Here is a 22,738-nt window from a genome sequence, read left to right on the forward strand (position 1 = left end):
CTGTCGTGTGGTTCTGGAGTAGCAGAGTCACCAGGTCTACTGTAATCCTAGGACTGCCTTCAGCCACCTCCTCTCCATTGGTCCTCACTGCCTTTCCCTCTTGTTCTAGGAAAAAGCAGGGAGAACACGGAGGAGTCAGAGGGGAAAAGGAGGGGCAGGCTTTCCCTTGGGCGAGTATCTTTATGTCCAGCTGTGGGGTAGCTTCTGCTTGCCTGGGGTTTGGCACCTGATGGATATGAAGCAGGGGGCTGCATGCATGTCTTCCTTCCACAGCTCCTGTCTCCTTCTTCCCAGAGAGACAGCAGCTCAGTGACCTCTAAGAGACCGATAGCTCCCTCCTCCAGGTCCCCTGTACTCAGGCAGTGACATTACCATGCCCTTGGTAAGTAAGAACTCAGCAGTCCTTTGCCCTTGAGGTTCTTTCCCAATCTGAGAGATTGGCGGGGGATGGGGAGGGATATATTTGTGTTGCCTGGAAGCTAACTACACAGAGAATGAGCCCAAGGCTTCTCTGGAGTTGCCACAAGGATTCCTTTGTGCCCCAGTGGTGATGGCACGGGTGTAAGTGTGTGGATAAACATAGTGACTAAGGTTGAGCGCATAGGGAAGGAACCCTCTTGGATCCAAGTACACAAACTCTCTAGCCCCAGCATTTGTAGTCATAAGGTTTTTGTGTCATTAAAAACTAGCTAGGTTTAAGAAAAATGGCCATTGTATTAGTTTCTTGCATAAATTTATAATAACACTAATTGTTACACAGCATTTCTAGTTTCTAGTTGTGCGGTCTTGGCTTAGTCACTTAGCCCCTCTCCTGTGAGCTGCAATTTTCTGCACAAAGGAACTCAAAAAGCTTGCATTGCATAAAGCTTTGGGGAGAGTCAAAACAAATGACATGAAAACACCTCCCATAGAACCCCGGCAATCCACGGATTTGTCTTAAGTAATAATGCACCCCCTATCCTCATGACTGAGGAGGAATCAGTATTTCTAGATAGTAAAGACCAGCACCAAGTACTACAATACACACACACTCACACACACACATGCACGCACGCACGCACACACACGTACTCACACACACATACTGAATACATACACACAGATGCACACACACACACACCTCATTTCTCCTTGCTTTGATACCTGTGTCTCTCCATTTTAGCCTAAGCATAAAACTATCGATAGAGAGGCAGAGGTTTAATTGCAGCTACAGAGTCTTGAAGGGATGATATATAAGATGGAGATAGAAATGTGTCCCAGGACTCTGAAAGATGAAAGTCTCAGAGATCAAGACAGTGTAGAAATGGGGTTTCAGGCAGAAGGAACAGGGGGTTAGAGTATGAGAAACAGATAGCATGCATCATGGGCTGTTTGAAAGAAAATGAGAAAAAGAACACAGGATTCTGGGGAGTAGGGACTAAAGAGGATGAGTTAACTTTATTTTTTTTCAAATCCTATTTTTAATGATGGTTCTTAAGTGCTTTAACCTCCCTTGTATCCCACCACTCATCAGAGGTAGTAGAAAAGAAACAATATGGGGGAAGTGGACCTGTTTAGAAAGGATTGGGTTTTTTTTGTTTGTTTTTTGGTTTTTTGTTTTTGTTTTTTTTTTTTTTTTTGTAGCATTTCCCATCTGTGTTGTTTGGTAATCATCAGTTCAGTTCACAGGTTAGCAGGCTGCAGCAGCTCAATCCACTTGCAAACACCTACACCTCACTGATACACTAGCAGTCCAGTTCAGTAGAGTCAAGTTAACAACCGCGGTGGCACCACCTAGCAGAGACAGCCAGGCCTCAGCCTCGCTTGAGTCATCAGGAGGGACCAGCTGAACGCCAGAAGTTCTCTGCTGTGCCTCTCTCAGGGAAGCAAAGATCAACGAAAACTGGAGACCCACAAGCATTGCACAGCTAGCTGTCTGTACCAGCAAGCCTGGCTCTGTCTGTCACTCCGTGGAGTCTTAGTTATACCCTCCAATGTCCTCTGTGTGCATCATTTCACACACTTGATGTACCTGAACATCCTCTCTCCTGGGCCTGCTTCAGCATGTGTCTTGCCTCAGCTCTCGCATCCAATCAGTCGGAGTCTGTGGAAGCGGCAACAAACTGCAGCACGCCACCAGAAGGTTTTTGGTGCGCTTCTCTCTGTGGTGAACCAAACGACAAAAGCAGCTCAACTACACAATGTGAAAAGGACCAATACATGAGTATTGTTAGCAAAGAATCCTTCATCATGTGTCATTTCGTGTGCTTGCTTTAGCAGAACATCCTCTCCCCCTGTGTCTGCTTCAGCCAAATGTTCCTTCAAGAGTCTTCCTTAGCCATTTGCACCTGTGTCCACTTTAATGAAACGTTCCTTCACGTGTTTGTCTCAGCAAAACATCATCCAAACAGCTTTCCAAAGAACCCTTAAGTCTCCAACTCAGATGAGCTTGGGGCCCTGCCCTGGAAGCTGAGCTTAACTGTGCACATCTCGAACACCACAAGGGTACATGGGAATTGACAAGTCCTCATCCATGTTGAACAGGCAGCACTGAGAGAGGGTCTGAGAAGGTGACAGGCATTCAAACAGCATTTAGGAGTCTGGTATGGATGAGACAATGGATGAGATGATGGGTAAAAGAGGAGGAAATGTGGAAGCTAACACTTGAGAGTTTACTTCAGGTCATTGGAGGATGGTAGAATCATGATTCCAGGGAGGTATTCAGGGGATAGAAGAGACCTGGGGACTGGAAAGGGAGGCTCAGTGCAAGGTTAGGGATGAGAGGTATTAGAAGCCAATGAGCCTTCTAGAAGAGACCCTGGGTAGACAGCTGTGGCTGAGGGTAGAGTCGAAGTAGAGAAAAGAATAGGTCTAGTGTAGAGAAGCAAACAGAAAAGAGGATCAGGGACAGAACTTTCAGGGTCATCCTTATGGATGAGAAAGAGAAGAGGAACCAGCGGATGAGACAGGGAACAAGTCAGTAGTGGAGGATATCGGAGCCTTATGTGACTGCAGTGAGGAGTGACCCCACTACAGAGTGTGGGAAGGGACCGGGAAGCCTCCCTGGACTGGCATCAGAAAGGAGTGGCTAGCCTCTGACTGGCATTAAAGAAGAAGGAGGCGATTTCTGTCATAGTCAATTAGATGTCTGAGGAAAGGAGAGAGTGGGGAAAACTCCCTGGTCTACTAGGAGAAGTCTTCCATGGAGAGGAGACTTCAGGAAGAAGTATGTATGAAGGGACGACTGGAGATATAAGTGGATACACAGAGAAAACAAGAGGCCCCATCACTGAGGAAATGGATGGATCTTTCCACAGGGAGTAAAAGGTCAGAGTTAGACATGGAGGTTGGAAAGAGTTGATCTTTCTATCGAAAGGCCCCACCAGTACCCTTGGGTCACCTAAGATACAGAGAGACAGGGAGAGAATGAGCATCCCTACCTGTGCCCTGAAGATGCCTGGGGTACAGGAGGCATGGGGAATGAAGACATGGCCTGTTTCCTGGCTATATCTCTTGATAATCTGCCAGCGGCACACTCTGAACTTGATATCTCCAGAATATTATTTCAACCTCCAGCCCCCTGACAGCCCTGATTCTGTTAGAACCTCTTCTGTCGAAGCATTTCTCCCCTGCTTTTCCTCAAGACATTGCCCTGCTCTCCCTTCCTGGAGCCTGGGAGACAGTGTCTATGGAAACATGCCAGGGGCTTCAACCACCACCTTAGTTTGAGATACCCAGTGATATAAGCTTGGAGGAAATTCTGCCTGAACAGTGTGCTCTTTTGGCTGTCAAGGTCATGTAAAGCCCAGGCACCATGAGAAACCATCAACCAAGGACACTGGGCAGACAGGACTACTCTTAGCATTCGGCAAACCCTTCATGGCACTCTGGGGCAGAAGAAGGACGTTAATGGGGGAACTGGTGAGATCCAAATTAAGTTCAGAGTTTAGCTACCAGCCATGTACCAATGTCAGTCAAGGTCTTAGTTCTGACAAAAGTAACCATAGAAATATAAGACGCTGGCCCCCAGGAAAAATGAATGGGGGTATGGGGGGAATTCCATTCTCTTTGCAACTTGACTGTGAGGTTTAACTTATTCGAAATTGAAACATGGTCTTTTATACTATACTTATACTTTTAGTGCTATATTCGAGAAGTATGCCAGTAGCTTAATTGAGATCATTTTGCAGGTTCAAGACCTTTGGTGACAGACTTACAGGGAGATCCATAAAAGTGGAACAAAGCTGAGCTGCTTTTTCTTTAAGCATCAGTGTCTGATGGGTGCAGATGGGACAGGCAGAGAGAATAAAACAGGGTGGAGGCACGTGCCCTATCCTCTTGTACCCAGGGCTTGCTTGCTAGCACTGCACCTTCTGGCTGACAGCTGACACCGCGGACTTCATTCCTACTCCAGCCCACGCTGGCACGTTCTTCATGGCTTTCCGTTCCTCCGACTCACCCAGTTTCTGCCTTTATACCAATGGAAGATGGGACCAAATGTCTGTAACCCCCGTCTAAGGACTCTCATTCCAGTACACGCTGTGCTGTTAGGTTCAGTGCTGGGATGAGGACTTGGAAGAATCATCAGGGGTTTCCTACTTCTGTACTCTTCTAGAAGTACAACCTGGGCATCAGACATTCTCCCATTTTGCAGCCTGCACCACGATGCTGTAGTGTTTCCCCCATAGGAGAATTTCCCTCCAAAGCAAAGTGAACCCTCTCTCACCCCACCTCTGCTTGTCAGCCAAGGTAATGTGACATTCTAGACCCCTGGTCATTTTAGCAGTGATCACCTCATGGTCACCAGAGCAGATTCCATCTGGAGAAACTGCTTTGTTCATCAGAGACTGGAGCAAACTGCCTCATCCTCAAGCTTCTTGTTCTTGTTGCCCAGCTCTAGTTTTTCCCACCACCACAGCCACTGTTGTCTTGAACTCCTCAAAGTCATCCACGAGATGTAGAACAGCTCCTTCCAAACTCTAGCCAATCTTACTATTCTGACCTCTTCTGTGGATCACTAACATTCTCAATGGGACCTAGAACCTCGAAAACTTTCTAGTTCTTGGTTGACTTTCCCTGGGTCCATCAGAGACAACACAGCTGGAGCAACCATAGCCTCAAAGAAAAGTATTCTTAAATAGTAAGACTGAAAGTTGAAATTGCTCCAGGATCTTTGAGCTGCAGCCTAGATACTGTGCTAATGGGAATGAAATTAAAACAAAACTAAACCCAAATATTACCTCTGAGAGAAGTAAAATGCTTTCCTCAGCTAGACACCAGGATCCCGAGGCATGAGCTTGTACCAGGCACCACAGCCTTCTCAGATCAGGCCAACAAAGGAAGTCTTGTCCTGGGAATCCAGCTTCTCTGAAGTCAGACTAACATTTAGGGAGGCTGCCTGATCCCAGGCAAGCACAGACTTGCTGCCCTGTTGCACACCCCCACAGCCCTGCATTCTGCAGGCCCCTGTCAGCAGGGGGTGCAACCGCCGTCTGTGTGTAGCTGGTATCTTCACCGAGGCACATTTAAGTCACTGCTGCACTCACAGGAGAAAGCAAATAAATACTTACAGCCCAGCAAAGTGTCAAAGCCAGCCTTGAAGCTCACTGTACACACAGACAAGAAGCATTTACGGCACCGTGCGAAAAACTAGGGGGAACAAAGGAAACTGTGTCCTCCCTTCGGAGATGTTGTCAAAGGTTCTCTCCATCCTTGAAGGTCACATCCACAGAAAACGTACAGGCCTGAAAGGCAACCTTTCCAAACGACTTGAGGACTAACATCCCCACATGACCTTAAAGGCTAGGTCAATGGAGCAACAGCTGCATGGGTAAAGAGGGAAGCCTCAGGCAGCTCGAAGTGCTAATGGACACTGGCTTGCTCATTTTGGCACAGCCTCCTTCCCAACAGGTAGATACCATAGAGCGAGCCACCTCCTTTTCTCCAGAGTCTCACTGGTGGTTAGATGATCCTGGTAGCCAATCACAAGATGGCTTGGAGTTAGTTGATTCTGGTAGCCAATCACGAGATGGCTAGGGGCCAGGACAAGAGTAAGCAGTCTCTTCAGTTCTTCAGAAGAAATACAACATCCATTAAGGACCTACCAGGGTTCCTGGAAAATGTCGTGTTACACACATTGAACCTTAGAAATTGATTGTGCTTGAGTCGGGCATGGTGGATTATCTTGCTGCTAAAACAAAATGTGGAACAAGCAACTCGATGAAGAAGGGGTTTGTTTTGGCTCATGGTTTGGAGGCAGACAGTTCTTCACGGTGGAGACGCTATGGCAGCAGGAACCTGAAGCGGGTGGAGACTCTGTATGAGTTTTAGTTAACAGAGAATACTGAATATGGTGCTCAGATCACTCCTTTCTTTATAGCTGTTCTGTCCAGTAGAATGGCATCACCCATACTGAGAATATGTCTTCTCATCGCAAGATCATCTTGACAGTTGTTCACAGCCAGGTCCAGAGGATTACTTTAAATAATTCCTCACAAGTATGCCCAGAGACACTGATGGGCGGTTCTAGGGCTCATCAAATTTACGGTGTTAACCATCAAACTGGTTCAAACCTGTCACCTTTGCATAGTGGTTTTCAACACTCCCAGAGCTGTGACCCTTTAATACGGTTCCTCACATTGTGGTGACCCCCCCACCATAAAATTATTTCATTGCTACTTCATAACTGTAATTTTGCTCCTGTTATGAATTGTAATGCAAATATCTGGTAAATATTGAAAGGGTGGTTCAACCCTCAAAGGGGTTGTGACCTATAGGTTGAGAACACTGCTTCGGCACTTGGGAGGCTGAGGTGGGAGAATGCTGGTGGGTTCAAGACTAACTTGGATTATATAGGGTGAGTTCCAAGCAAGTTTGGAATATGAAGTAAAACTGTCTCACAAGCCAAATGAATGAATGAATGAATGAATGAATGAACGAACAAATAAGTCTTAATGAATATTGAGTGAGTATGTGTGTGCACTAAGGATTATGTGTGGAATAGCTCTATACGAGAGAGATTCCCCCTGGCTGTCTGGTGGCTCAAATTTTAGCTGTGGGGCCTTTGAAGGTTAAAAAAAGGACTACGAGCCTGCCAAGCCTTAAAGTGAAGTTAGTGGTCAATCTTGTGAGGACTGGGGAGGGGACAGTGGGTGGGTGCTCTAGCTGGACTTCCCTTGCCTCCTGGGCAATGTGCCATTCGGAGAAGGAGAAGACACTACAGATCTGAGGGCTTGGGTAACACTGAACAGCACGTGGCATTTCTGGTCCTCAGGAAAAACCCCTGCATGGGATACTTACAAAAATAGATTGCATGCTGTGTCCAGTGGTGTTTTATTTACACACATATTGGTCCAGATATGGGGTTTGTTTCCTTGTCCAGCTGCCCATGCCGGATGTTTCTTTAGTGGACTGGCTCAACAGTATCCAGTACTCAACAGGAATCTAACACAGGATGGGCGTCTCTCTCAGTGAGTAAAAGAAAGCACAACATGAAAGGAGAAAGGAGGGGAGGGCAGCTAAAGGAAGGGGAGGGAAGGGAAGGGGAGGGAAAGGGAGGGAAGGAGAGGGGAAGGGAGGGAAGGGAAGGGAAGAGGAGGGGAGGGGAGGAGGGAAGGGGAGGAGAGGGCAAGGCAAGGAAAGGGGCAGCGGAGGAGGGGAGGGGAGAGGAAACCCCTGGCAGCTGGCTTTAACTTAGGAGACAATATATATATATATATATATATATATATATATATATATATATATATTGGAATCTAATGATTAAACCCACAAACAAGAGCAGATGGAATAAACAGGCAGACACAGAGAGACAGGAGTAGCGCGAGCTGAGACTATTTTAATTCTCAGCCTTGCAGGGGAAGCAGGGGTGACTGTATTCCTCCGGAATAGCTGGATCTGTGTCAAAACTGTGGTGGGACCATCATAGAAGTCCCTGGGGCATTAGAATGCCTTCGGTATATGGGGACAGGTGATATGGTACAGACGACCAGTGGATCTGAGCTGTGAAGCAAGGAGATCTAAGCACAAGGAGGGGCTTGGCATGGTTGGAAAGGGACGTTGCTATCAGGGATTTCCAAGGTGACTTCTTGAATCTTTATCTGCAGCCAGTGCTAAAGAGGAGGGCTTCATCTCAGCACAGAAATACTCCTGCCCACTTGGACACCCAAACTGCCTTTCCCACGCCCTTCTCAACTAACTACTCTATGTGTCCCTCCGTGCACCTCCTTTCTTAGTGGGTCTTGTCAGAGACGGCAGGCATACCTACTGGACTCCACACACGGAGACCAGGAGGTGCTGCGGATTGCAGGTGCAGTCAGACCAGGAACTTGTCCCATAAGATCCCATCCACCCTTCACAAACTCCACACAGACAACTCGGCTCAGTGCTTCAGGTGGCTGCTGTGCTAGGTGACATCTCCTCCCAAGTAGCAGCAGCTGCAAGGGAGTGCCCAGAACTCTTACCTGGGGGTCCCCAGGGCTGACCTCGCTGCAACCCTTGGGCAGCCATCTTGTTTTGTGCACCAAGAACAACATCTTTGAAGTGGATGCATGTGAAGGTAGTTTGCTGAAACTATTACATGGGACTACGGATATACAAGGGCCATGGGTGACTTCATGGACCTAAGGCCTGTGCAAGACACAAGACTCTCTGTTTCCCAGTGACCTTAAACGTTGTTTAAAAGTTACACCTTTGTGTCTTGAAGTTCTAACCATTTTTTAAGCACATTTCCCTTTTGTACTGGACCCTATAAATTATGCAGTTGGTCCTGAAGAGGGTTCAAACACAAGACAACATTGTAAGAGGGCGCAGCGAGTTGCAGCTGATAACAATTAAAGGCTGTGGAGAGGGTGGGCAGAGCTGGAATGCTGAGATAACACAGAACCCCTCCCTCCCTCTGCTCCTACACCAAACTCCCAAGGCTCGAGAATTCAGCCTTCATCCCCAGACCCAAGACTCTGCTGTGTAAACTTCACCAAGTCCTTTGCCCACCAGGGTGCCTTGCCACTGCCTGCCAAAAGACTCCTACTGGTCCCCTTCCAAGTCCCACTGCTGCCCTGCACCTGTTGAAAGCCCACTTCTCTGAGTGGCTGAGCAGCTCTGCCCCTAGCGGAAGTTGGCAGTAAGAAACTTCCATTCAAGGAAGTCGGTTAGAGCCACTGCTACCTGCTCCTGATGCCTCCTCTCATCCTGTTCTCAGCGTCCAGGAGCATCTCGGCTGTCAGTCCTGGGTGAGAACTAGGTCTACTGCTGTTCCTGGAAGAGCAGGGTAGATGCTGTGACTTGGGGGCTTTGAGATGGGGAGCAGGGCTTCTTAGTGGAGTAAGCCTTTATTTAAAGAGAGGGGTTATATTGTTCTCTCTCTCTCTCTCTCTCTCTCTCTCTCTCTCTCTCTCTCTCTCTCTCTCTGTGTGCGCGTGTGAGTGTGTGTGTGTATATACTACGTACTGGTGAGGCAGTGTCCTTTACACAGGATATCAAGAAGGTGTCGATGTGGGCAGGGTGATAAGCTACTGGCAGAAGCCCAGGTGTGTAAGGAGCTGGTGTGAGTATCTTTGCCATTGAGGTTGTAATTCTGTGGTACTGTCTCAAATTGTGTGTGTGTGTGTGTGTGTGTGTGTGTGTGTGACAAAGAGGGTTAAGTGAATGTGCCTAGTCCCCCAGTTTGGGACAGCAATCCAGTGTGTGTCTGGGTATTTACATTACAGTGGTACAAACTGCGTGGCTGTGTACGTGTTTGCACCTGTCGGTGTCCTAGCTTGTTTCTGAGTGAGTGGAACAGAGCCACAGAGTGTGTGAGTGTGGGTGTCTGGTGATTCAGTATGTATCTGTATCAGCCACCGTGCGTCTGCCACCACGTCTGCATCTGAGTGTGGCGGCGTGCTGCGAGTGGCAATGCCCAGAGTATTCCTGTGTGCGGCTGGTGTGAGCACCATGGTGCCTGCTGGAGCCAGCTAGGCTGCAGTGGTAGGCAGTGGCTGTGAGGGTGCAACAGAGTGGTGTCTGCGTCTTATCTTGGCGGTGGCGAGTAGTATGTGTCACCCGCGGTGTATGCGTTGTCTCGCAAGATCACCCACACACCTCCGGCTAAGAAGCCAAGCTGCGACCCTTCCTGGGAGCCTAGCAGAGGGTGTGCGCGGAAGCCTCTAGGACCCGGCGGAGGCCGGCCGCTGTCCCCGGGCCGCGCGAGTGAGCATGTGCAGACCGGGCGCCCGCTCGCCCGCTCCGCGCCCGCCACTCGCTGCACTCCGCGCCCGCGGCTCAGCTCGGCGCCCGCCCGCTCCGCCACTGCTCAGCGCGGAAGTCCGCAGCCTCGGGGAACTGGGCGACGTGGGCCTGGGATCGTGGGTGCGCTTGTCACGGGCACCGGGAGCGTGCGGGCGTCTGAGCTTTGGGCACTGCGGGGCTGCGGGCTTGGCGCCCCGGAAGGCGGGTGCCCCAGCCGGCCGTGATCCCGGGGTGAGTCCTGTCTTCGGGGTCTCCCAGCCAGGACCCTAGCACAGGCTGCGAGCTGGATCTACCCCCCGCCGCGGGCAAACAAGTTTGTATAGATGCGACTGGGAGCGCGCGCGGTTGCACCTGCTAGGGCGCGGGGCGCGGGGCGCGCTGGCGAGGCACCTTCCTGGGGCCGGCGCGCCAGGACCGTGGCGGATGTGTGGGGAGCATCTCACCACGTCTGGTCTTGGCTGCATGTGCACAGGCAGTTGCACCAGCCGCTTCTCCTCCAGGAGACCGGGGACGCCGAGTCCAAGTCACCGGCTAGGCTGAGGGCAGAATTTGGGGTGCGCACTGCCTTCCTCCTAGGTGGAGACATTCGCCAGAAGCTGCTCCCCCTTCTCTCGTTCCGTTCCTAAGCCAGGCTTCCGGTCAGCGAAGGGTTTTCTCTTGATGAACTTGAATACAGGCTGAGACAAAACCGAAACGTATGTATTTTGTTGGGAGAATTACCCGGTGTTGCGCTTTGCTTCTTCCTAAGGAGTGGATGAAGGAGACTCGTGGCTGGATGCTGTGTGTGGTGTTTTTCTTTGCTAGTCAGAAGCATCCCTGGCTGGGTCAGCTGCTTCAGGGTAGCTTGTCTTAACTGCCTTTCTGGGTATCTGTACTCCGCTGATGGTCTTAGTCCTACCAGCTAATCCATGGGAAGTCAGAACTGGAAGAGGACCTCTACCCCATCTGCTTGAAGGCAGACTGGCAGTTTCCAGCCCCCACCGCCCTATCTTGGGACCCGGCCCTCACTCTCTGTAGCGGACTACTTTCCAGACAGAATGGACAAACTCGGGACTCCACTGTACTTTTGTCACCTCTTCTCTCCTGTTGCCGGGACAGCATACTTAAGTCTAGGGAGACACTTGGGGCCAGCTTCTGTAGGAACCCATAGGTGGGGATCAAGATCCCAGCATCAGATAGGGGAGAGGGAGGGGTGTGGGGAGTGTAAGAATTAGAGTGCTGGGCTGGGTGGCTCTTTAGTCTACAGTGTCCTCACTTGGTGGCTATCTAACTGAATGGCTACACGTGCTGGGCAGAGAGCTAGGGAGAGCTTTCTTGGTATAGGAGCAGGTTTCGTTTCTTCCAAGCATGACCTCCTACCACACACACAGCCTTAACTGAAATCCCCTCCAAAGATGTCTGTGAGGAGGGGCTGTCAAGCCCCCAGGTTCATTGAAGAGCCAGGCATCTCCTTAGTAGTGGTTGAGGGCAGCTTGGCCAGCTGCCCACCTGGGAGTAGTGAGGACAACTGTCCCTTTATCCCCCGACACCATGACCACCCCAGCCATCCCAAAATTGTCCCCATAGATCTTTAGAAGAAACTTATCTAGGGGTGAGGGGATCCCTCTTTTCAGTGGGCATTGGAGTCCTGGCATAGGCAGTACTGTCCTATGTTCTGACCAGAAGTGGAGAGAACAACTTGGATTTAGACAGAAGATGAGACCCCTGTCCTTTTCTCCTAGCTGCCTCCCCCAGCAGGTGGCACCTTCTGGGCCATCACTTGGCCTGCTGCTCAATGTGAGCCTCAGCCTGGCCAGTTCAACCCAAAGACCGCAGCACACATCAGTGAGTCTCACCGATGGTTCTAGTAGAGTCACTGAGCAGAGCCTGGGAACCCACAGCCTCCAGGTCCAGGCTGAGCCATATGTGAGCAAGGTCTAGTGGGAGAGAGAGACTTCTCTTTCCAGACACTCCCAGCTTGGACTCCCATCTGCCTCCATCCTGGCCGGTCTCCCTGAGACCAGCTCTCTGTGAAATCAAGACCAAGTACTTGCTGGCAGCTCAGCACTTCAACCTTGGGGATCTATGTCCACACAACAGGAGTGGCAGTCATACTCATGGGGTGGCGTCCCCGAGGTCAGCACTGCTTATTTGGGGGACATGACCTAATCTTTCTCTGGACCTCTTAATTTTGCTTTCTCCCTCTCTTCCCTAATTTCTCCACACCTTGACTTAATAACCTCCATGTCGACCTGTATCTAAAACACAATCCCCATGGTGCCCCTTGAGTGGCCATGGTTAGGGAGAAACTCTACATGTGTACTTCGTTCCAGAGGGGATAGAAGTGGATGGCAGTTGGACAGGATTCATTTTGTAAATCTTGCAATGCTGTATGCCTCTGTATCGAGGCTCCTCCTCTCCATTAGGATGGGAGCTCCCTCCCGGAAGGTGATTGCCTTGATATGAAGTGGCCAAGAGTAAGGAAGGACAGGGATGTACAAGGTGTCTTGAGCCTTCTCCCATAGCTTGAGTCTCTGTCCTTCGGCATGAAAGGAGTCAGAGAAAGATAGGGCTAACTGGCTCACGTGTCCAGATTTATCCAAGCCTGAAATGTGCTGTAACACCCATTTAACCTGTTGCACTCTGCACAAGGCCCAAGACCACCCTCAGGGACTCACTGTCAATAGAAACATGGAGGGAGATGAACACATTAGGGTGCTGATTTGAAGGGGTTGTGATTGGCTGTGTCATGTGGCCCTGGGTCAACCAAATAGAGAGGAAAAAGTCCCAGCTGCCCATGGCACTCCAGCACAATGCACAGAAGGGTCTCCATCTGACGCCGTGGAGATGAAGGCTGGAGTTCCAACTACACTGACTGTTCATCTCTGTCCGAGTTAATTAGCCCCCGGCGTTTTACCTTTTGCTTCTATGTAACAGGGATCATGACTCATAAATTAACGTCATGAGCCCGTGGGAAGATCACTCATTCATTTGTTTATCTGCTTACTCATGGTACACACATGGTACTCGGGGAAACCACGGATAACCTCGAATGTGACATCGAAAACTTTACTGCTCATAAGGACTTCAGCCTTGAGTCCCCTGACGGTTATATACCCCACTTGCATTAAATGGAGTTCGACCTTAGTAATACTACTCTTACTGTTTGTGATTGAGAAGTCATAATGGTACATTTTAACAGGCTACCCTGTGACATTGGACCTATGTATATAATATGAAATGATTAATCTAAGTAACTATCACGTTTTATACTTTTAGAGAAACTTTGTATGTGGGTGTGCCCATCTGTGTGCGCAAGCACCTGCAGAGGCCAGAAGTCAACGTTGGGCGGTCTTCTCTGTTGTTCTCTGCAGTATTGGTTTGTTTTGGTTGAGACAGGGTTTGCTACAACCCTGGCTGGCTGGAACTCATTTGGCAGACCAGGCTAGCCTCTGCCTCCAGAATGCTGAGATGAAAGGCGTGTGCCACCACCTCTGGCTTCTGTCTTACTTTGCAGGCCAGGTTACCTCACCGAGCTTGTTGCTTCAGCTGTACTGTCTGGTCAGCAAGTCTCTGGGATCCATCTATCTCCCCCTGTCGACCACTGGGGTTATAGAAACACTACCATGCCTGGTTTTTGCCAGAACGCTGGGGATCTGAACTCAGGAACTTATGCTTCCCAAGAGAGCACTTTGCTCACTGAGCTATCTCCCCAAGCCCCAAGAAACATTTTTTATTTGAATTTTTTCTTGAGTTCTGAAGTTCAAAGAATTTTCACCTCTTCAAAAATGGAATCCCTACCCCGTTTTAGCAAGGGCCTGCAGGTTTGTGTTTTGTGGGTATCTCAATCCCCCCCCCTTCCAGCCTCAGACCCTGGAGGGAGGGCAGTATTCCCAGGAGCAGTCAGAGATACTGACTATGCCTGGGAGTGGCTCGCAGGCTGGGAGAGGATGTAGAGATATTAACAAACAGGCAGACTCAAAGTAGAACGAAAGCCCAGCCACAGGTCACCATGCATCTAGCGTCTGTGTCAGTACTGGAGAACCAATCTGCTTTAGGGGTTGAAAAGGTTTTAAGGAAGAAGTGTTATTGAGCTGAGCCTTGAGGGTGGGGAAGTATTTCAGGCCTGTGATTTAGGAAGAGCATCCCCGACTAGTTGAATAATATGCACCTTAAGGAAGCTTGAAACATCTCCCGCTGACCAGGAGCACTGGTTTGGACATAGAGTTCTGTAACGAGTAGTCTGAGGGAGGGGGCTGGGAGCGAGACCAAGACAACACACTGAACGACAGTGGAGGAGTGTGGGCCAGTTCCTCCTCGTCCTGTGGCCCCTGCAAGCTGTAGCATAATTAGTGCTATGCAGTAGGGTAGATGCTTTCTTGGGATGCTGGGAGGACACAGCCTCTGGGAGAGCGATGGGCTTCAGATGACAAGCATTGAAGAGAGCAGCAGAGGATGGAGAAGGTGAACTGAGGAGTGGGAGAACACTGCAGCCCAGCCCCACTTACACCTTCCCTGAGGCCCTAAAGCACAGAGCTGCTAGCTTCTAGTTGGTCAGTGACCTGGGACTCTGAGCAGTTGTGGCATAGGTCCTTATCTTGCTGAGAAGCAGCCTGCTGGACCTATGTTTTGTCGTTAGGATGCTGCCCTATGTGCAGACAGCTTTGAGTCACCCTTTCTTGGTGGCCACAGTGGCTGGGATCCATGTGGGGGGCACTGGTCATTTTCTCTCTTATTAATGCTATTCGTCAATAGCCAGAAGGTAGAAGGGAGGTGGAGTCACATGACTGAACCCTAGGGACCAGTCCTAGCTAGCCTTGGTGATCCCTACTCCTCTCTTTTCCCTTCCTCTTTCTCCTAGCACTCCTAGGGCTCCCACCCCAACCTGGCCCTCAGGTAGGTGCTACTCACCCTTTTCAAAGCCCAGGTTTTCTGAGTCCCCCTTGCACTAGGAACTTGCTTTTCCTCTCTGAGACTCCTTGAAGCCTTGGTTCAATTATTTGCCTCTCATTCCTGGGCTATCTCAGGGACTCTTTCCCTAAGCCCTAAAATAATTCCAAGGATGTATAGAACACTGAGCAAGGTGGCAGATGGACATCCATCCCATCTGGACAGAGCCTCAAGTGGAGGTTTTGGGACAGGGGATGTGCTTGGCAGTCCCTCCCCGAGGGTTCCAGATCAAGGAAAGCAGCTGTGAAGCAAGACTCGGGGGATGTGGAAGACTTCCAGAAGAGGGGAAAGAGCTCAAAGGCAGTCTCAGAGCCTGCCCTTGGCAGTGCCTCTTAGGTTTGACTGGAAAGGCCAGAACGGGAGGAGCTTCTGCCTGGCATAGTTTCAAACCCGTGATGGAGACACACTAAGTTTTTAAGAATAAATCTTACCACGTGCAGAGCCAGAACTCAAGTGGGGAAAGGGGCAGTGAGATTTTTGGCCACAGGATGGCTCCAGGTATGGGGACAGTTCTCAGCTGATAGGAAGCAAGCTGTCTGCCTCCCATGAGGATCCAGGGGCCCGTGAGGTACACAGGTCACCTAATCTATTTATTCACACCGCAAGAGCCTAATAAACGGTGTCACTGAAAATTAAGCAGTTGCCAACAGCGGTTAGTTCAACGTCAAGCAAGAGGAGGCTGTTGGACCCTCTGGGAATAGGAGGTCCAGGATGAAGGAGACAGGTTCTTGGGAGCACCTGCTGTGGGTTTGTCCTCCAGCGGCTCCGGTGTGCCTCTTTGGCATTCATAACCGGTATCAGTCACAGTCCAGGCAACCGTTCTACAACCGTTCACTTTTACCTATGCACAGACAAGGGGCCTGAGGTCCTGCCCTGGGATTAGGTTTGCAATAATAAAAGCCCAATGACTTTGGGATACAGTGGGCCAGCCAATGGACATCCACGTCCACTGCAGACGAAAAGTGGCCAGATTTCTGCTGGGTCTCAGCTTTCTCTGCTGTCTTACACCTCTAAGCTTGTCTGTGAGCTCTATGCTGCAAATCTACCTGACCCTGACTCGACTGCTTTCAAGTTCTGCTAACAAATTCTTGCTGATGCTACTCGACTAGCTGTATGCTGGGATCTGGGGAAATGGAGATGGACCAGGTAGGATCTGTGACCTGGAGGGACCTCATCAGCCTAACAGATAAGCAGGGGTGGGCACTACATAAAGTGTGGTGGAGGATCAGGACGAGGCAAGTTCTTGATGCTTTGAGTGTGTGGCCCCTCCCAACCTGGGAATCAGCTTTGCCATTTTGAGACCTGAGAATGAAAATCTGGTTCTGGGGCCCTGGGATGTGGAACTCTGGCCTGTAAGTGATGGTCACCGCCGCCTCTATTAGAAAAACCACTTCAGGAATGGGTCTAGCAGGCTCTAAGAGGACTTGCAGGACCTTGAAAAGCTTGGGTGATTTTGAGTCCTGATGGATTCATCTCTGACACCTGACATCTCTCTCTCACCCCCTATCCTACTTGTAGACAAGGAGGCTACCCCACTTGTCTCATGTATACAGATCCAAGCTCTTACGTAAGAGGGAAGTCACAGCGCAGGGGTGCAGCCGATGTGCTACATTTCGCCTATTACTTAGCTTATAGGATTTTACACTAGTAGGATCTCTTGCATCCAGAACCCTTCCACAAACACACCTGAGAACCTCCTTATAGCACAGGAGAGATCCAACGCTGAGGGCTCCCTGATAACCCACATGCACCTTACACAGCAGCTTTGTGATCCTGAGACCGATGGTTGCACAGGTTGCTCTCTGGTTCAGGCTTCCTCCCAGCCATGGATGAATGGAGTTTGAGGTTTCACTGCTCTCAGACTCCTCCTCAGGAACATGCTTCTGCTGTCAAGAGTTCTTCTCTCTCTCCCTCTCTCTCTCTCTCTCTCTCTCTCTCTCTCTCTCTCTCTCTCTCTGTCTCTCTCTGTCTCTCTCTCTCTCTCTCTCTCTCACACACACACACACACACACACACATATGTATATACATATATATACACACATATCTTCACTGGCAAAGACAACTGAGGTGTCACTTTGTGCAGGCTGTGTGACAGTGACAAAAGTAAATAGGGGATGACATCTTCTCAAATTGATCAGAGTCCTTTGGGGATGACCGAAAAGTGGATAGACGATGTTAATTGCACCAAAGTGGTGCACTCTGGGATGGGCTTAGCACAGGCTGTTGGGAACCAGAGAGTTCTCTCCTTCTCTCTGGGTGGATGTGATCAGGGAAAGCTTGGAGAAAGTGACATTTATGCTAAGCCTTAGGGGTCACACAGAGATTAACCAGACAGAGGTGGGGGGATTAGAGGCTGAGACACTGTGTGCAGGAGGCCCTGCTGCAATCCTAGAGAATGCCTATGAATGCACGGTGGAGCTACTGAGGCATAGAGAATGGACCTCAGTGGGTTGGACCACAAGGAGACCTCGTGTGCCATGCTAAGACGCTTGCAGTTTATCCCCAAGCTCCAGGGAGCTATTGAAAAGAGGTTTTAAGCAGAACACCAGCCATGATCAGATTCGCGTGTTAAGGAGGCTCACCCTGGCAGCCTGTGTGCTGTGGATTGGAGGAGCCCAAGCTGGGGACAGACAGATCAGTCCGGATTTCGTGGGATTTTCTCTATGGTTTTACAAATCTGAGGCTGGCAGGGGCGGTTCTGGCGACATACCAGCTTAGACAGAAAGGAAAATCTCCGAGACCATCTGCAAAGGCTTCCCCACTCAGCTGGATCCCACTGTCCTTTGCTGATGAGGACCTGTGTAACCATACCCCTATCCTCCTGGAGGTCTCAGCCCCCTTAGCTCTCAGAACTTAATCCGGAAGGCTCAGGCTGGTCTGGGCCCCCTCGGACAGTCTGCTGGGCCCCCAGCCTCCTTACAGCCTGAAATGCTGGGCCCCAGAGCCAAAACATTGTCTTTCTTCTCACACCCAGCAGGCCGTGTCAGTGCACAGAACAGCCATTGAAACACTGCCCTTGCCGTGTTAGTTACGGCCAGCGGCTTAGTCACGCTTCCAGGGTCCTTTCTTCTGGGACAAGCCTGCCCTTGTGCTCAGAGCCCTCCTCACACAGCAGCCCAGCTCGAGGCAGCTGCAGAGCCCCCACCAACCCTAATAGCTACTTTAGAGATGCCGCCAGCGGGAACCACAGCTTAATGTCAACATGAACACCGCGCAAGCCTGCCTCTGCCTCCGTGAGAGTCAGCGACCAGCCTCTGTAAAGGTGCTCCTGGAATACGGATCACAGCTTCACAGCATCACAGGGAGGTAGCCCGCTGTGTGCATTTATTAAGCACCTTCAGTATGCACCTGCCTGTGTGGGGCATACTTGCGTTCTATAGTAAAACTGTGTTTGAGGCTGTGCTGTGCAGTAGTTGAGGCACGGATCTGGAGAGAAACATTGGAATGTTGGCTCTTGTGTTTGCCAGCTGTGGTGTTTCAGGAAATTACTCCTTTTTTCTTTTCTTTTCTTTTCTCTTTTTTTCCCTATCAGTATAATTGGGATGTTACAATATCTATCCCATTAGATTGGTGAGAGTACAGTGGCATGACTTCATAACTCACTTTGCTGAGTGCGTGGGGTCACTGGGGACTCAATGGAAGCCATGGTTGACTCCTTCCTTATTGCTGTTATCATTCCTGGACCGTCATTGCCACTGTCCAAACCAGTATCATCCTCACATCACAGATGGAGCTGAAGCCCAGAGAGGTTCAGCAATTTCTCCTGGGTCACACAGCTGGCCAGCAGCAGAAGTGGGATCTGAAACCTTTGTCCAGTGTTCCTGACACAGAGGTTACCCCTTTGGTAAATCAGTCACAAGGCCAGGGAGGACCCTGTCCCAGGAAGAGGGTAATGGATCCTGTTGCATCTTAATGTTCTTTCTCCACTTTTCTAGGTTCCTGAGACTGACGAGGGCAAGGAGAGCTAAGGGATGGGGGAAATGGTGGCCCCTGGGCAGAAGCTACCAACAAGGGGCTTGCGGCTGCCAGAAAGAAGTGATGGTGACATTTGAAACCCACAGGGACAGAAGCCCACCAGTGTGCTGACAGGTGTCAAGAGCCAGGATGCTGGGATGATGCCCTTGGAGGCCCTGGTGTCCCCCCTGCCCAGGTGCTAGGAGCCGTCCCCAGGCTCCAACTGGGAGCCCTGCTGCCCAGGGGCATGGCCAAACCTTTCTTCAGACTCCAGAAGTTTCTCCGCAGAACACAGTTCCTGCTTCTCTTCCTCACGGCCGCCTACCTGATGACCGGCAGCCTGCTGCTCCTGCAGCGGGCCAGAGTGGCCCTCCCACAGGCCCTCCGGGCTCCCGGCAGCCTGCAGGCCTTACCAGTGGCCACTGTGGCACTGGGTGTGGGTCTGCTGGACAGCAGGAGCCTTCATGACCCCCATAGTAGCCCTGACCTACTACTTGATGTGGACACACTAAGGAGTCCTCTGGCCCGAGTGCCACCTGGAATCCGCTGGCCCCGGAGAAACCGCAGCTCACTGCGGCGGCGCTGGCTCCACCACCTGACCAGTGACCCGCAGGGGCCACCCACCCTGGGCCCAGAGGCCTCTGGACCAGCCAGCCATAACCAAGGTAGGTTTCCTGCTGCTGCAACAAGCCCTGCTCAGGGTTATGTGTGTCATCTTATTCTTGGCCCTGTGGTAGCCGAGAGGTGTGATATTGTCCCCTCAGAGCTCTGACTTTGATCTTGGCTCAGTCGCAGCTTCCTGGGTGACTTCGATTATGTCACTTGTCTCTGGTCCTCTCAGTAGAGACAGAGACACTGACCCCAGGGTTATTGTGCAAATGTATTAAAGTAGCTTGGAGCAGTGTGTCACGGGGTGTCAAGGGTGGTCCCAGAGCAGCAGCAGCTGTTGCCTGTAGGAGCTGGTGACAGTACAGTCCCAAGTTCTTATACATTGAACAGAGCACAATCTCCTACTTTGGTTGCCACCAACAATCCCCGGATCTGCTCTCTAAGTCAGCGGTTCTCAACCTTCCTACTGCTGTGACCTTTAAAACAGTTCCTCATGGTGTGATGACCCCTAGCCACAAAATTACCTCATTGCTACTTCCTGACTGTAATTTTAATACTCTTGTCAAGAGTAATGCTCATATCTGATAGGCAGGATGTCTGGTATGTGACCCCTGTGAAAGGGTCATTCAAAAGGGTCTCGCCCCACACGTTGCAAACATGGCTCGAGGTCATCCTGGTGTACTCATAAGCCAAGAACCACTAGGCAAGGGAACATCATGTATGACTTGGTCTCTGATATCACTGGGGTAAAGATGGCTTGTCTATACAGTGCTGCTCTGCTGTGAAGCTGCTGTATCTGACACCGTCACTGCCTCAGTTCACAAGGAAGACATTGCATGGGAAGGCTAAGTGAAGGTCATTCTCACAGTTTGGGGTCTCTAGAACCTAACCCTGCAGCCAGAACTCAGGCAGAGTAGATCTAGGCGATGACCTCAGGAAACCCTGGCTGGGGAGTAGCAGGGAGACCAGGAAGGAAGGCAGCCAGGAGAGGCGTACTATGGAGCAGGAGCAGGCGGAAGGAGCCTGCTTGAGTGGGAGGTGGGTAGAGCCAAAGCAGAACACACCTCAGGGCACCCGGGAGTGGCAGGCCTGAGAGCGGGTGGTGATGGGATCCATCATCATACTGCTGGGACTCCCAAGTCAAGATGGCCTTCTCTGGCCTAGTGCTCTTTGCACTGAGTTTTGTAGATTCTCTCTACAGGGCCCGGGGAACATGCTGGGCGCCTGGGGAGCACACAGTAAGTGTTAAAGTTGTGCCTGGGTGGCAGCTGAACTCAGTCATCTCTGATCATCCTCTTACCAACTTATTTGGTTCTGTGCCCTAAGTCATTAGAGGAGGTGGTGCTCCTGTCCCTAAAATAAAGTGCATGAATTACTAAACAGAGTATCAAGCGTAGTCTATAGGGCACCTATCATAAGTAATAAGCATAGTGCATAGTGTACTTAACATAGAGTACTAAGCATAGCACAGAGTACTAAGCATAGCACACAGAGTACTAAGCATAGCACATAGAGTACTGAGCATAGCACATAGAGTACTGAGCATAGCACATAGAGTACTGAGCATAGCACATAGAGTACTAAGCATAGCACACAGAGTACTAAGTATAGAGTACAGAGTACAGAGTTCTTAGCCCAGAGGACTTAGTGGAAGACTGTAGGAGATGAGGCAAGTAGAGCATCAGACTTATGGTAGGGAAGGCATAAGAGAAAATGCCAGGCCTAAGATTTGGGATTGATTAGTTGGTTGATTGATCGACTTACTGATTGATCCGTGTGCTGCTGGAACTCGGATCTCAGACCTTAGGATACTAGGCACATCCTCCGTGGCTGAATCACATCCCGAATCCTTGATTTATTCTGAGAATAATAAATCCAAGCTTCTCTTGTCTCGGGGAAATGCCTTAGTAGGTCCATCAAAGGAAAGACTAGAAGGCTGTGGTTTCTTTTCCCCAGGGAAGGATGCATTTCAGACCAGACATCATCTAGCTGATCTTCTTCATGCTGATTCTTTAGCATGGCCTATATGTAACGAGACAGAGGGATTGGTGATATAGCTCATTTTATGTGTGCCTTCTGCAATCTCTCCAACACACCAAGAAACTGGGTCTCTAAGCAGACATTACCAGGGTAATTAATTTAGACTAAAGTGCCAATGACCAGGAGAGGGCCCGTGGGTTTCCTGAGAGGAAGTTTTGTGACGTGCATCCTTGCTGAAGACAGAGCTGAGTTCCTTTCTTGTTATTGCCACTTCATGGCTCTATGACCTTGGACCAATTGACCTGGAGTCTTCTCTTCATTTCTGTCATTATTTATTGAAGGCCATTAGTCTTCAAGATGTCTTCACTATGCATTAGTTCCCATATGTGTTTTGCATTGGACCCCTGAGTGCTCTGTCTGGGGTGGAGTCAGTTATGTTTCTAAATAACTACTGTACAGGAGTTCCTGTGCAGACTTCCTGAAGGAGGATTAAGGCATGGCATGGAACCTGAGGTAGAGAAGGCCTTATAGCTTGTCTTCAGAGAAGGAACTAAGTGGCCTGGTAATCTGGTTCTGGCCATACATATATTACGTCCAAGAGAACCATTTAGTTATCTCCAAAGACGCAGTATTGATGGAAGAGGTCCTATAAAAGCAGGAGAAAACACAGTTAGATGTAAGCAGGACAGGAATCACCTGCTGTACAACAACATGGTTTCGGCTATGAATAAAAATACCTGTTGATTCTCCTTACCTGTTGATAGCCCCTACCCGTGATTCCTGCAGTACCCCAATTACCAAACAAATAAAGGGTTAACTCTGGCCGCACTGTTGTACAAAGCAGCATCCAAGGTCTAGGGCCAGGGCTTGGCAGTGAGGACTTCGAATGGTCAATGGGCACTTATCACTCCATGAGATATTAAATATTTTTAATCTTCTTCAGGATTTTAAAGGTAAAGTTGGTCTCCCTACAGACTCTAAAAGAGCAGCATCTGAGGGAGATGTTTTGACATGCTGGACATCTTCAGAGAACCCAGAGGAAGGCAGAACACTGTCCT

General features: G+C 50.0%; 1 protein-coding gene and 1 long non-coding RNA gene across 10 annotated transcripts in view; one reads left to right on the forward strand and one right to left on the reverse strand.

The window, feature by feature from the left end:
* Positions 1-1,411: 1,411 nt before the first annotated feature.
* Positions 1,412-7,486, reverse strand: LOC102547579 (uncharacterized). The gene is made up of 2 exons (XR_357707.4): positions 5,220-7,486; positions 1,412-2,141 (listed from the first exon to the last, which is right to left on the reverse strand). It is a non-coding gene; the product is annotated as an uncharacterized LOC102547579 (long non-coding RNA).
* A 1,433-nt stretch (positions 7,487-8,919) lies between these two features.
* Wscd1 (WSC domain containing 1) overlaps positions 8,920-22,738 on the forward strand; it is a 39,610-nt gene continuing 25,791 nt past the window's right edge. Inside the window, exons 1-2 of one of the 9 annotated variants that reach the window (XM_017597102.3) lie at positions 8,920-9,209; positions 19,073-19,756. In XM_017597102.3, the coding sequence (XP_017452591.1) occupies positions 19,339-19,756 (418 nt within the window). In that variant the 5' untranslated portion in view covers positions 8,920-9,209; positions 19,073-19,338. Of the gene's footprint in view, positions 9,210-9,359; positions 9,524-9,792; positions 9,946-9,986; positions 10,438-10,549; positions 10,902-17,112; positions 18,982-19,071; positions 19,757-22,738 lie in introns of those variants that run through there. The other 8 variants (XM_017597106.3, XM_063268666.1, XM_017597104.3 and 5 more) reach the window with 8 other exon arrangements.

The sequence above is a fragment of the Rattus norvegicus genome, chromosome 10 (assembly GCF_036323735.1).
Source record: "Rattus norvegicus strain BN/NHsdMcwi chromosome 10, GRCr8, whole genome shotgun sequence".
NCBI classification, from domain to species: Eukaryota; Metazoa; Chordata; class Mammalia; order Rodentia; family Muridae; genus Rattus; species Rattus norvegicus.